Source organism: Thermobia domestica, chromosome 1, assembly GCF_964235325.1.
Source record: "Thermobia domestica chromosome 1, izTheDome1.hap1.1, whole genome shotgun sequence".
Classification (NCBI taxonomy): Eukaryota; Metazoa; Arthropoda; class Insecta; order Zygentoma; family Lepismatidae; genus Thermobia; species Thermobia domestica.
The window spans coordinates 242,554,332-242,569,704 of NC_137454.1; the positions used below are offsets into that span (position 1 = coordinate 242,554,332).

General features: G+C 32.9%; 1 protein-coding gene across 1 annotated transcript in view; it reads left to right on the forward strand.

The window, feature by feature from the left end:
- LOC145667305 (phospholipase B1, membrane-associated-like) overlaps nucleotides 1-15,373 on the forward strand; it is a 123,587-nt gene that overhangs the window by 83,425 nt on the left and 24,789 nt on the right. The window contains exon 5 of the mRNA XM_081734906.1: nucleotides 3,839-3,998. Coding sequence (XP_081591032.1) covers nucleotides 3,839-3,998 — 160 coding nt within the window. The remainder of the gene's footprint in view (nucleotides 1-3,838; nucleotides 3,999-15,373) is intronic.

The following is a 15,373-nucleotide window of genomic DNA, read 5'->3' on the forward strand; positions in this document are numbered from 1 at the left end:
GTAGGAATGATTTATAAATAACCGGAAGCGTACGCATCGGAAAGTTCCCGGGTTTTAATCCCCCTTTCATCTACAGGACAACTGCAAAAATAAACATTTACCTTATTAAGATGCGTATACAAACACCTGAAATGATATTAACTTCGGAGATCGAACTAGTGTTGCCAAAGTTTTCAGAGAGAAAAAAGGAAGATGTTGCCATTTTAGGAAAAAAATAGGAAGATATGCGATATTCAGAATTTACGTATAAAAACACATATAATTATGGTTTGGCAGAGTAACGTGAATAATTTTAATTGTAAACTGGACCAGTTTCGTTTAAAACAATTGCAACACATAAAGTGTATAAGAAAGTAGCATTTGTACAATTCCCGATGGGATCTCACGTAGTCCAGATCCCATTAAGCTGAAGGTTCTCGTCTCACATAGCATAGGTGCAGACAGGAAGGCTAAGTTCAAATCCAACAGACCAAGTGTATTGCACAGATCTTTGCTTCCTGTTAACTGTATTTTAATGAAAACTTTGTGTCTCTTTCATATTACATCCTCTCTATCAGTTTCAGATCCTCTTTTACACTACAGAAAACTCCTTGCAGGAAATATCCAAATTCACAACAACTTAGAGTAGTGTTATCATATTATAGACTTTTTAAAAATATAATTTTTTATTTCACAAAAAGATTTATATTTTTCGATAAAATCTCTTAAAGACACGGTGAGAAAACATAATTTAAGCAACTAAACTCTTTACGATATCGATTACTGAAAAAATTATATTCCTCACACTTGCAGCTGGATGTGTTGGATAAAAGGTCATCTAAAAGAATAATTAGTTTATTTAGTAGCATATTAGGTGTAAGAAATCATCAGAACCTAGATAAAAAGAGAGATAAGAAAAATATCCCAATTCCATTGTATTGGTACTAAGACCCATCCTTAACTGTTATATAAGCCTGAAAACCAAGGTAGAATGTTGATTACAACAGGCAAGTAAGACGTTCTTAAAAAACACCCTAAACGGACATACATTTTAACCGCCACCATTCCGACAATTTCGGTAAAACATCTTCGTACAACTGTTAGAGATCAGTCTGTGTAAAAGATTTGGTGGTTCTGTTTAACCTTTTTCTATCCGAAAAGCTGATGACACACACACAGACACACATTATTTTAGTAGTATATTATCAAAATTGGCCCCCTTTTCAAACTGGAAATTGCCCCCTTTTCAACGTACCTTCGGACATGTGTCCCCATATTTTAGCGAACAGTTAATATTCTCAACTTCATCTTCTTCAACTTGATGGATTCATACGAAATCGTTGTTTTGGTATAAGTATTTCAACCCCTTCTAACAACGTTAGGATAGACCCTTAGGGAAAATTAATGTGATAAAAATCTAAGGTCATAGTCCAGAAATGATCAAAATCTCTCCAGCGATCTAGAAGAAGTTAGTGGTCAAACATGTTTCGATTTCATTTTTATTTATATAAATATATTGTAAGTATTAATGAATACCTAAAAAGAGTTCTGTTATATTTCATATAAGAGAATCCCACTCTTCATTTCGATATTTAAAAAGGAAAGTTACTGATTTCCCACGATTTTGCACCAACTAAAGGAAACAATGCCGAGGTAAATTATAATGGTGGAATTATGAAAGTGGGAAGAAACGGGGGATGAAACCTCACATACGATGTTTATTTACCACAAATCCTACTTGGCGGAAGCTGGGATCAAACGAGAGACCCCACGTCAGAGGTGAGGGCTCTACTATGTGCCACCGCATCCCCTTTAAATTTAGATCAATTGTCAAAATATATAGAATAAGAAATGTAGATTGAGGTTTGAATATCAAAAATAAAATAATAAACAATAGATTTAGCTGGCATTTAAATTTGTTTTTGAGTTTGTGTATTTGTATATAAATTTGTGTGTGTTTTAGATAGAACATAGCTAAGTGCATAGACGTGTTGTTTGACATATAGTGCTTGAAATGGAAATAAGAGTTATAAAAGTTTAGTGTATTATTATTTAGATAATGAAATATTGTATTTACTACTTGGTATTAAAGACTTAATAGTGGAATTATTTGCTAACTTATAGATTTGTTTTCTTTTCTTTTTTCACAGAAGTGCAGCTTTACACTTCTGATTTTGGAAAGTTTTACGTATTGAGACTTATTTTTTAGTTATGAAATGTTTTGTGTCTTTAAAAATGTGTTTATATTTTCTTCTTTTGTAGAGATTTTGTATAAATTACTTGAAGCACTAGTGAATTAATATAATTTGTTATTAAACTTAAAATGAAAAGATTTTACAAATTATCCTAAATATACTAAATGAATAAATATTGTTTTACTATTTTTGTATTATTTCAATATTATTTGTTAATATTCAATTATTTACAAAACAAAATACGAAAAATTGGATAAAACATATGCACGACAAATAAATAAAACGATTTTAATGTAATATCATAGTATCAAAGAGTAAACTTGAATAATAACCTTAATAGATCTTGAGCTGTCCATGTTCGAAAATATGTATCCTCCTGTAATATAATTTATATTTTACAACCCACTATATGGTTTGTATCTTGCGTGGTAGTGTAACGGGAGATGAACTCAGGATATCTTTAATTATATTGGAAATCTTACATCATTGGAAAGGAAAGCAGTCTTTGGAGAGTTCACTGTCTGGTAGTTATTCACATCAACCTTTTGTTTTAAGTCGACCAGCTAACATAAACTTCAAGGAAATAATTATTCATTATTTTATTGTTTTCAAGGAAGTCTGTATGCGCAAGAAATATTTGTAATAAACAGTGGTAGCTTTTCCCATACCTGTAACTCCTTGCTACATCAGTCTGACACGCAACGTTTTTATATTTGCTTTTAACTACATCATCTTGTTTCGCTCAATTGTTTTGGTCCTATTGTCTCTCAAGTCATGCCACCTCAAGACATTGTCCGCTGCGTTCTTCAACCCGTATGCGATTGCCTCAAGTAGGAAGTAATGAACTGAGAAGTAAGTACCTTGACATCGATAAGCTACCTTTTGGTATGTGTACCTGTTTACGTTTGCAAAGCTGAGGAGGTATTTAAGCAGCTTTGTAATAAGTCAACTATATGTGTACAACTTGAACTTTGTCATATTCACCTTTGAGTTAATTAACTGGATTGATGTAATCCAGTGGGTGTCACTCCCACCTGTTCAGACAGGCAATAAGATCAAAAGCAATTGAGAGAATTATCGAGGTCTTCCGAATTTGGTCTCTTATGGTGACTGGCTGGTCCCGCTTGGTCATTGGGCGACCACCTTGCTGCAGCACAACTCTAGTTTGAAGATAGGAAGGTGGTGAGACTTACCCTTTATTAAGTTGCTTAAATGCTCTATCTGTTAAACATTGCCTAATACCCATTTGCTACCATTTAACCTCTTATATGTTATGCGTCTCTTTTAAATTCACTACAGACAACATCCCCTACTGTTTCGACGTAACGCCTTATGTTCTTCTTACGTTTCATGCACAGGAATATTGGTGTGAAAATATTATAATGTACTGTGAATATTACGACTGTTTCATGTAAGTACAAACAGAGTGATAGGTCTTGAAGCTATTATGGAAATGTCTATTTTGATAGCAAGAACAACACCATTGATAGCAAAAATATACCGTAATTTAAATGAACTTACTTTATTTTCTGTTTTTAGCAGGATTGCAAGGTTATTTTTTATTTATTCTTTTATTTAGCTAATCACTAGAACCAGAAACAATTTTCAGTTTTCTTTCCATGATGTGTCCATTCACGTTGTAACTATTTCAAATATTTTTTCAGATGATAAGTATTTTGATAGGCATAAATAACTTGTGTGCTGCTTCGTGTTGGGATTCAGAGAAAAATTCACCTGAAAGTCATCAAAAAAATCTCCAAATTACACTGGATTATTTGCAAGACAATCTTCCAAGAACCATTGTTAATTTAATTGCAGTTATTGGTAAGTGTAAGTAGCTCTAATTACTTTGAATGACGAAATATCGAATTCTGCTTTGATATTTTAAAATGTTCAGTATACTGTATCTAATAGTGTTTTGCCCTGTTAAACATGATTAAAACGAAATAATGACATTTATGTTATGTTTTAATTCTTCACCATCATTAACAATATTACATAGTTTTTCTTCTAGAATCAAGGTACAAGAGACCAATTTAATTCATATTTTCAGAAGAATAATAGGGAGAGTGGAAAAGTTTAAATAAGCGTGTATAATATGTATATGCTCTAATAAAATATTTAATTGGTTGGGTTTGCATTTACAGTTCCGATTAGCAAGGGATTTACATGAGCTGATCTCCAGCTTACAGTGAAATCCGAACCACATGAGCTCATGTCTGGAATCGAACCCTGGTCTCCCGCGCCGAAGACGCGTACGATAACCACATAACCACCAGGAGCTCGATAAAATAAAATACTTTAATGTAATTTTAATGTTTAATAACAATTGGACATAATTTTAGTTGTGTTTCATCGAACATAGCGTAAATTAGCAGGTGGGTGTGTAAACCGTGTTAAGTCAAAAGTTAGTGTTTAAGAGAAGTCGCATTTGAAAGTACAAATATAAATCCAAAAATCCAGTTTTGGGTTTCAGACATGAATTCAAGAAAAGTCTTATTAACATGAAGAGCTACACATCATTTCCCAACAAATAATTTTGGATTCATGTCTGAACTTTCAAATGCGATTTTTCCGAAAACACTAATTTTTTGACTTAACGCAATTTACACACCCATCTGCAATTATTAATTCCAATTACAATTCCATTGGCCCCTCCAATACCATTGGACTGTAGGCTAAAACTGAAGTCATTGAAAGGTAAGGTGCCATGTCTCCCGCTAGCAAAAATATCTATATTTATGCCAGTGCTAATAGTTGTATTGTTCTAATGTTGGTTGGGTAATAGTAAAATAAGAATAACAAAGACAAGAAAGTTGAAAGAGGGGGCAATCCAAATGGAATTGACCATCATGGTTGCTGACATTTTTTTTTTTATTTTTTTACCTAAGTTTGTACTACATTTAGGGAATTGAAAACGGGTATTCGTTTATTTTTTTTAGCCGCACAGGTTATGTCGTAGTGGCCATTTTATATAGGCGAAAGAGCACATTTTGAACTTTTTAGCGCATTCCGTTAAACGCTGTAATTTCTTAGGTTTTAAAGATAATGAGTTCAAACCAAGCCCATATGAAAGATAATGGGATGGGCAATTTTCTACGTTCTATGCACATTGCTTCAGAACGTCGAGAAAAGTAGCTCTGAACATTGAAGTTGGAAACCTAGAAATTGCAATTTTGGAATATACATTTTGTAACGAAATAAAAGACTCACCTTCAGTTCTTTGTCTACATAGAGACTAAAGAATAGACAGCACCCTAAACAAGTTTCAGATCTGAGAACGTTATATTTGATTTTTTGGAAATTTTTAAACATTTCGAATTTTCGAAAATCGTGTATTTTTGCCACCAAATATCTCAGGAAGGACAGAAATGAAAAATCCCAAATTTACACAAAATAGACAATAGTTATGCAGTAATAAGTGGGTAAAAATTGCATCACTGAAACTTGAGTAGTTTCTAAGTTATAAGGGTTTTCTTCACTGGGTCTTAATATCATGAAGAGCCATTGGAGTGAATATAAACTTTGTCGAAACAACACGAAAGTAATGTTAAATGGGTAAAGTGTGCATAATTTATGAATCATATCTTGTACAAGAAACGAAAGTCCTCTGTTATTTCTTTTCTGCCTATAGTGCTGCTGTTAAGACACCAGTGAAGTAAATAGTTAACTAATCTGTGCACAGAGTTTGACACTGATATTGAAAGTACAACCTGTAGGAGTTGTGAACTCTGTGGATGTGACTTCCCGGCAAACCTTTGTGATTGGCACTCACACTTTGACATTCGTACATAGTTTAAAAGGGGATTCTTCTGCCATGGGAATGGAAAAAGTGATCAGAAAGATCGTTATTCTTCAATTCCCCAATCCACCATTTCTGTCATAAATACAGGTTACGGTATCATTAGGTGCAAATGACAAAATGCTATGTTCTGGAAGTACTGAAGTACTGCAATTAGTAAATTCATCTGATTGTGAGTATTCATAATATGTTATTTGTATTTTCGTCAGTTACAAATCTATGATATGATCTGGTATTAATTATTCTTTTACAAGTAGCAAATCTCGAATTTCTTGCTGTTTGACTGCACTTCTTCTAATGAATCATAGATAAATTGTATGCCTGAAATACTATCAACACAAAACATGCCCATCTGTTCAGTTTTAAAAATCGTGAATTTCACATCACTGCAACAACTTATAACTCAGAAACTACTCAAGTCTCAGTGATGCAATTTTACTCACTTGTTACTGCACAGCTATCGTCTATTTTGTGCAAATTCGAGATTTTTCACTTTTGTCCTCCCTGAGATATTAGGTGGTGAAAATAAATGATTTTCGAAAATTCGCAAAGTTTAAAAATTTCCAAAAAAATCAAGTATAAGGTTCAAAGACCTTAAACTTGTTTCAGAGATTGTTTACTACCTAGTCTCTACGTAGACAAAGAATTGAAGGTGTACATTCCGTTTTCGTTTCAAAATGTACATTTCAAAATGGCCATTTCTAGGTTTCCAACCCCAATGCTCAGAGCTTTTTCTTTTGACGTTCTGAAGTATGTCTCAATGTGCACAGAATAAAGAATGATGTCCATTTCATTAACTTTCATATGGTTTTCGTTTGAGCTCATTGTCTTTAAAACCTAAAAAGTTACAGCGTTTAACGAAATCCTCTGAAAAGTGCAAAATACGCTGAGGAGCCTATACAAAATGGCCGCCACGAACAACCATCGCTGCTAAAATATATATATATAAATGAATATCTGGTTTCAACTCCCTAAATGTGGTACAATCTTAGGATTTAAAAAAAAATTCAAAAATAAATTTTCTCAGCAACCTTTGACCTGGAAATTGGTCAATTTCATTTGGATTAACCCAGATGAGAATTTCATTGATCGAAAATTTGAGAATAAGCTCTAAATGTTGCTCTTATGACTTTTCCATTTTTGTTTTCGGATGATATTTGTTCTGAATCACGTCCCGGTTACATATTTTTCGAAGACTTGGAAGATAGCCGAAGAATGAGAACTTATACCTGTAAGAGAGCTTCCGCATCTTCACTTCTGCACATCACAAGTGGTACCACGCGACTGAAACTTGTCAGAAAGACCTGAAATTGTCGAGTGTGTAGGACGTTTTGTTTCAAACTCATGTCTTCACTGACGTTGAACTTCAATGACATTTTCAAACTTGAAATACTACTTTGAAATGGATTTCTGTTTCTCAAATGTCAAGCGGTCAGGGGTCATTTTATTTCGCTATCATACGCTATACGACATAATATGGTACAGTCATGATACTACTGAAAATTATTGAGGAAACACTATACTATGTATTATACTATAATAATAATAATAATAATAATAATTTAACTTTCAAAATAATACACGTACACCATTTATTAAGTTGTGCATAAAATTTTGGAAGACTAGCTGAAATGCCTGTCTTTTGCACTCGAAAAATAATGTGTATGGAAAATATTTCAAGATTTCAAGATATAATTGATCTCACTTCACTTTCCTCTTCGTAAGATATGTCTTCCGCCTTAAGCTATGTTTCTAATCAAACTGAACTTATAGAAATAAAGCTACAGCAAAGTGCCAATTATATTCAAAATTAATTTTAGATGTGTCAGCTATTTTGTCATGAAAGTCGAAAATATAAAAACAAGCTGCTTCCCTAACCTTTTAGAAGCTAAATTTTCAAAAACGCTTTAACAAGTTCCCAGTTAATTTTAATGAAAAGTTTAAATTGCGAATGAGTTTCAAAATATGTATTATTGTTTGCTAAAATTCCGAAGACGTGTAATACGAATGTCTGGGTTTATATTTATTCAACATATTCGTTAACAGTGGCTGCTCTATAGTTCTACAACAGAGAATTGATATTGGTGAAACCCGCTTTACCTCCCTCCTGTTTTACTTTAAAGGCATTCTTTAAAATCTTTGTAGATACAAATATTACAGGAAAAAATGTCATTGGATAATCATATATTCAGTATATATACCTTACATACAAAATTCTTTAACTTAACATACTTTATTCAGCAAAAAACATTTATAGTTAATCAGAAAATGGGAAAGAATTGATGTTTCCAACACTACTCAGAAATCGTATGCAATTTTGTCAAATGAATTTTTTCAATCGATTTTGTAAGTGAAAAGAAATTTCTAGTTTGCGTCCGATGGTACTGTCCTTCAGGCTAAAAGAGATGGATAAATTAATGAAAACAAATTGTGAAATAATTTTTGGAATGACAAAGTAGAAGGAAACTAGAAAATCTAGAGAAAACCTAACTGAGAAACCCAGAGAAATCTTCTAACTGAAGTATTGTACCCCCTCTAAATCGATTCTGTAAAACTCATTAGGTTACAAACCCCTTAATGTACATATTTCAGTGTAATTGGAAACGGATACATTAATCAAGTAATAGTGAAAAGTTAACTAGTTTTTGTTTCCCTCAATTTATAATATTAATTTGCTTATGAAATAAGGAAACGTTAAAATTTTCAGTATGCATTGAAACAAGTATACACTCAATTTCGATCGTCTTTAACGAAAATGAGTAATGTATTCGACCATTTATTTTCAGCACCAAGACGTAGATCGACTATTTAAGGTAGATTCTGAATCATGCGTGTTCCTATCGAAAATCAAACCCTGGTATTCCATGCCGAAGAAGCGTTTGCACAGGGCCGCAACTAAGGGGAAGCAAGCGGGGTGCGTGCTTGCAGTGGTGTCTAAAATTTCATGCTTATACCGCGTGACACAAATCCAAACTGCAGTCTGCGTTTGCTAACCATATATCTATGAGGAAACTTCAAACTATGGAATAGCAAGTCTGCTGGCCACCAAATTTACTGACAAGTAAACCTTACGTTTGGGTGAATCGAGTTGCTGACTGAGACACATATGAGAAAGTAGTACTACATGTGGTCAGTATTTCAGTGAAGTTGTAGCTGCGAAGCTCCAGGGGTTTAGGAGATACAGGTACCAGAAGATCACATGAAAGTACAGAATAGTCTTCATACAGTTGGAGGTAAAAGCCCTGTAAGACCTCTTGTAACGACAAAAGGTGAATAACAAATATATGGGTACATATTAAGACTAGGGGGAAGTCATATAGTAAGGGTATACCTGACGGCGGCCATCTTGAAATCCGCCATTTTGAATTAAGGTTAAGTTTTTAAAATAGGAATAGGGTCATGTGATACATGATTTAAGGCGCAAATTTAATCAGAAGAACAATGGTGAAGTTAATTTTGATTTATGCGCAATTGGTAAAAAAAAATACAGGGAAATTAAATATTGTTACAGGGATACAAGAAAAACAACGAAATGGCGTGCAAGTACAGCATCAAACAACTAACATTGTATTTCTGATTAACTTCTAGCCCGAAGTCATTTATTGCATTACTCTATTCCCATTTAATTTTGTGCTGGTTAATGATAAAGCAAAAATGGTTCTACCGTTGGATTTATGGTAAAATTTGCTATTAATAAGGTGTCACTGTTATGCGTTTTGTTTATCACTTTTGTCTGATTCAGAATGGCGGATTTGAACATGGCCGCCATCAAGGCAACTCTTACCATAGACCTAATATTTATCCACCTGCTTTTTATTTAATTATTATCATTAACACAACATTTACAAGGCGGGGTAAAGGACTAATACATATGTTGCAACAATATTTAATTTCCCTGTAAGTTTTTACCAATTTTGATTTCCCCGTAAATCAAAATTAACGTCACCATTGTTCTTCTGATTAAATTTGCACCTTAAATCATGTATCATACGACCCTATTCCTATTTTAAAAAACTTAACCTTAATTCAAAATGGCGGATTTCAAGATAGCCGCCGTCAGGTATACCCTTACTATATGACTTCCCCCTAGTCTTAATATGTATCCATATATTTGTTATTCACCTTTTGTCGTTATAAGAGGCCTTACAGGGCTTTTACCTCCAACTGTATGAAGACTATTCTGTACTTCCATGTGATGTTCTGGTAGCTGTATCTCCTAAACCCCTGGAGCTTCGCAGCTACAACTTCACTGAAATACTGACCACATTTAGTACTACTTTCTCATATGTGTTTCAGTCAGCAACTCGATTCACCCAAACGTAAGGTTTACTTGTGAGCTCTCGTGATTGTTGGTTTTCTTAAATGCACCATACATAATTGGACAATTCACTATTCTCTATTTACTTTTATTTACAATTATTTATTTGGATTATAAGTGTAGTACTTACATACTTGTCTGTAAATTTGCATGTTTGCTTTCTAAAGCAACATTTCATTGGTAAATCAAACAAGAACGTAGTTCAAGAATGTTCAAGAATGTTCCCTAGATGCTTGCAAAAAAAGATCGTAAACATACATCAGGTGTTATTAGATTACGAAATTGTAAATTACACTAAGAAAATAATTTTATTTTTTCTTCATAAGAATTTGAATATGAGCGTCGCAAATAAATAACGATTCGAAAGTCTACTATGAATTCCTCTCTTCCTTGTACGCAAGCTACTCATTCATAGTTCAGCCTTAATTGCACGTGCGCTGATTCCAATAGGGCAACTAAAAGAAGTTCGCTTATTTAATTAGACCCGATGATTTCACACTTGCGGGAAACTCTGAAAGAACAAGCTTCAACATTTTAAAGAGAAGTAATCGAAATATTATTATGGTGTAAATGATGCCCAATACAAATAACATGGGAAAGATTTTTCAGTTCCCTATAGAACCACTCTAAAGTTGGATTTTTTTATTTTGCTGATTTACTTAGGTAGTGCTAACGAAAACGTACAAGCATACCGAATTTAAAATTTTTATTCCAATTTTAAGTACCTAAAACATGAGATTATAGGTCCGAAAAAAGTCCCATTTAAATAACATGGGGAAATTATTCATCCCCTCTTTAGACCTCCTAAGAATTGAAAAAATATTCACTTTTGGTAATTTTTCTGTCGGTTAGTTCCGGAAAGCTACAATCATGCCAAATTTAACCATTGTAGCACTGCGGGAAGTGCTCAATAATTTATGTCAGCTCATGTAGTTTTATATATAGTAACTAGCCTTTGGCTAGCTGGGGGCTCCGCCCCCAGACCCCCAATTTTGCTCGGCCTACGTCCTCGCATTTCTTATCTATCGATCTTTGCATCAACATTGAATTTCGTGAACTTGCTCCTCATATTTCCTAAATTTATCTATCCGGGGGCTTCGCCCCTACACACTGTCTTTGCTCGGCCTACGGTCTCCCACCTTTAGAACCCACAATTCTATCGTTTCTTTTTCTATTTTCAACTATCTAAAAGATAAGATTTTGTATCTCAAGAAAACGCTCATTTAAATAGCATGGGAATTTTTCATTCCCCTTTAGACAACTAAAAACCTAAAAATATTAACTTTTGACAATTTTCCTGTGGCTTAGTCCTGGAAGGCTACAATCATGCCAAATTTCATCACTCTAAACCTGCAGGAAGTACCTAAACATTTTGGGGTGTAAAAGATGTACGATATAAATAACATGGGAAAGATTTTTCAGTTCCCCATAAAACCACTCTACGATTGGAAATTTTTATTTCTGATGATTCACTTAGGTAACACTATCAAAAACGTACAAGCATACCGAATTTAAAATTTTTATTCCAATTCCAAATATTTAAAACATGCAATTATATGTCCAAAAAAAGGCCCATTTAAATAACATGGGGAAATTCTTCATCCCCTCTTTAGACCCCCTAAAAATTAAAAATATTCACTTTTGGGAATTTTCCTGTCGGTTAGTTCCGGAAAGCTACAATCATGCCAAATTTTATCATTGTAGCCCTACAGGAAGTGCTCAATAATTTATGTCAGTTCATGTAGTTTTATATATAGTTGAGAAAGATTAAGAAAGAAGATTAAGAAGATATAATAATTTTATTTATTTATTTATTTAATTTATTGACATGTAACACAACAGGCACAGGCAAAATTACAGTGTTACATAGTATATCGTTATACAGATTATATAGTTTAATAAAGCTATTGGTAATAATTACATTTGTCTTACAAAATTAATAGACTTCTTAAAACTACCTACATACATTGCCAGTACATCCAGGTTGAAATTTTCTTTAACTAACCTGTTGTAGGTTGCACTAACTCTCCATATAGGAGATCTGCTTAAAACGTTTGTTTTCGGTGTCATACAAAAAAAAATGTATTTTTCGAAGCCGTGCGCAATTTAATGGATGGTACTTGGATACATATTTTTTCGTTAAGATCAGGACAGTCTATTTTGTCATGAAAGAGTTTGTGTAAAAACAATAAATCAATATTTCTTCTCCTCAGTTCTAATGTTTCAAAATTAAAATTTTCAACAAGGTTAATGTAGCTTTCAAATTTTGGATAGAATTTTGTTTTCTTAAGGGTAAGAAGCCTTAAAAACTTATTTTGAGTACGCTCAGTCAAGAATGAGTATTTATGTATATTAGGGTTCCATATATTACTACAATATTCTAATTTCGACCTGACGTATGCATAATACAACACAATTAAAGTTTGATCATTTTGAAAATCTTTACTGACTCGATAAATATATCCAAGATTTTTGTAGGCTTCTTTGCAAATAGTTTCAATATGTTGAATAAAGGTTAATTCTGTGTCAAAAATAACTTCCAAATCCCTTATAAAATCAAGCTTTTTTAGTGTTTCCCCTAATATTGAATAATTATATTGAATATATTTTTCTTTTCTAGTTAATGTTAAATAACTGCATTTACGAACATTAACTTAAATTTATTGTTTTTACATCAAATTTCAAGATTTTGTAAGCCACTCTGAAGTTCTAAACAGTCCTGAATTGTTTCAATTCTGTTGAATATTTTAAGGTCATCAGCAAAGAGTAGATTTTTAGAAAATTGAAAGCACTCAGGAAGATCATTTACCGCCAAAATGAAAAGTACAGGTCCCAGATTCGAGCCTTGAGGGACTCCAGATGTTGCATGAAAGATTTGAGATTTATGATTAGGGTACAGTACAGTTTGTTTACGATTTTGAAGGTAGGAAGCAAAATATTGCAGAGTTGATTTCGAGAAGTTAAAGGATGCCAGTTTGTTTAAGAGAATGTCATGGTAAATGACGTCAAATGCTTTAGAAAAATCAGTATATATGACATCTACTTGTCCTTGCTTGTCAAGTTCCTTCGAAATGTAGTCTGCTATTAGTGCTAGATTTGATACAGTAGATCTGCCCTTCAGAAATCCATGTTGACTGACAGATAATGCAGGTTTAACATGATCCATTATTCGCTTATGCAGTATATATTCATACACCTTTGCAAACGCAGATAAGATAGAAATTGGTCGGAACTGTTCAATGTTACTAGCTGAGTTCGTTTTGGGTATTGGACACACAACTGACTCCTTCCATTTTTCAGGAAAGGTACATGTTTTTATAGATAAATTAAATATAATATGCAGAGGTTTTAAGAATATATCTGAACAGCCTTTCACAATGTACGTTGGGATCATATCTGGGCCACTTGCTGTTTTCGATTTCAACTTCCCTACTGCTTCTTTTATTTCTTTTTCAGATATGAGAGGTAGTGAAAATATATCAAGATCACTGGAACGATCATTTAGAGACATTCTCGATACGTCATAGTCCGCTCTTAAGGAGCCATTGACTGAACTAAAATGTTGCCCGAATGCTTTAGCTATATCCCTATCATCAGTAAGGTCGTGACCATTGTACTGTATGCGATCAGAAGACAAGTGACGCGATTTATTTTTAATGAAGGACCATAATAATTTCGGATCATTCTTCAATTTATCTTCTGTGCTGCTTAAAAACTCTTTATAAGCAGCAGTTATTTCTGCTTTAATTTCCCTACGCAGTTGACGAAATTGCTCTTCATGGTACTTAGTGTTGCCTACACTGAGACGACTTTTTTTACGATGATAAATTTTACGTTTAATTTTATTAATAATATTCAGGGTAAACCATGTAGGGTAGGTTTTATTAGTTGCTCTTTTAATGGGAATGCAGTCATCAAATATTTGATCATAAAATAGATCGACAGCGTGATTGACATCCTTAATATTCTCCAGCATCCCTCAATCCACAGCTAATAGGTTTCGGTAAAGTTTTTCAAAATCTGGTTTCCTAAAATTATAACCTACTGTGTTAGGCACTGTTTTAAGTTTGGTTGAACACAATGCTGTAAACTGAATAAGAAGGGGAGGATGATGTTTATCTTCTATTACCAGTGGATCGCATTCTCTTTGAACTGTAACTTTTGAGAGATTTGTGAGAACAAGATCTAAGGTTCGGCCATTGCTATTAGGAATATTATTAATTGAAATCAAATTCTTTCCGGTCTGAGCACAATTTTGGCCATATTTGGACCAGACTTTTTAATAGAAAAATACATAGTTACTTACATATACTCAAGCAATGAAAATAAAATAATTGTGTATGAAAATTTCACTAAATAGTTGATGAGGAAAACCTTCACTCTCCAAGATTGAACTAGGAGAGCTAATTTTATATATAATTCTTATATAAATCGTTTATAACATGCAAATAAAGTTATCAAAATGCTTAAAAAAATTGGTTGGCCTAAATTTTATTGTTGAATTTTATATATAATTCTTAGTTAAAGCTCCTTTTTTAACTCCTCCTCAAATTATCCTAGCGCAAAAGCACTTAGAGAAGGTATTTAATTAATCAGAACTTTATAGCATTTAAATATAAATACTTACATCTAAATACTTAAACCTAAACATATATATTTCCTTTCACTCTTCTATTCTCTGTTGTATTTTTGTTCTATTTTTTCTTATACTCATTTCATAATTATTTTAATTTTGTTATTATTTTTCTTTCTTTAAATCTTCTACAGGGTATCTTTTATCATCATAAGATCTTAATAGTAATAAGTTTTCTTGTACTGAACATACATTATACATTAATTGTGCACTGTATTTTCTACAATTCCTTATCTTCTAAGACACAATCTTCGTAATCCTTAAAGGATATTTCTGATTTAACAATATTTGACTTTTACTCCTTTCGCTTTTCTTGTTTGATCTTTCTTTCCACTTACATCTTCTTCATCATCTCTACCTCCCTTTTTCTTCATAACATACATTTTCGGTTTAAGACAAACAACTTCCTCTATTGCAACACTTACAAGCTCACCTTTAATTTTTCC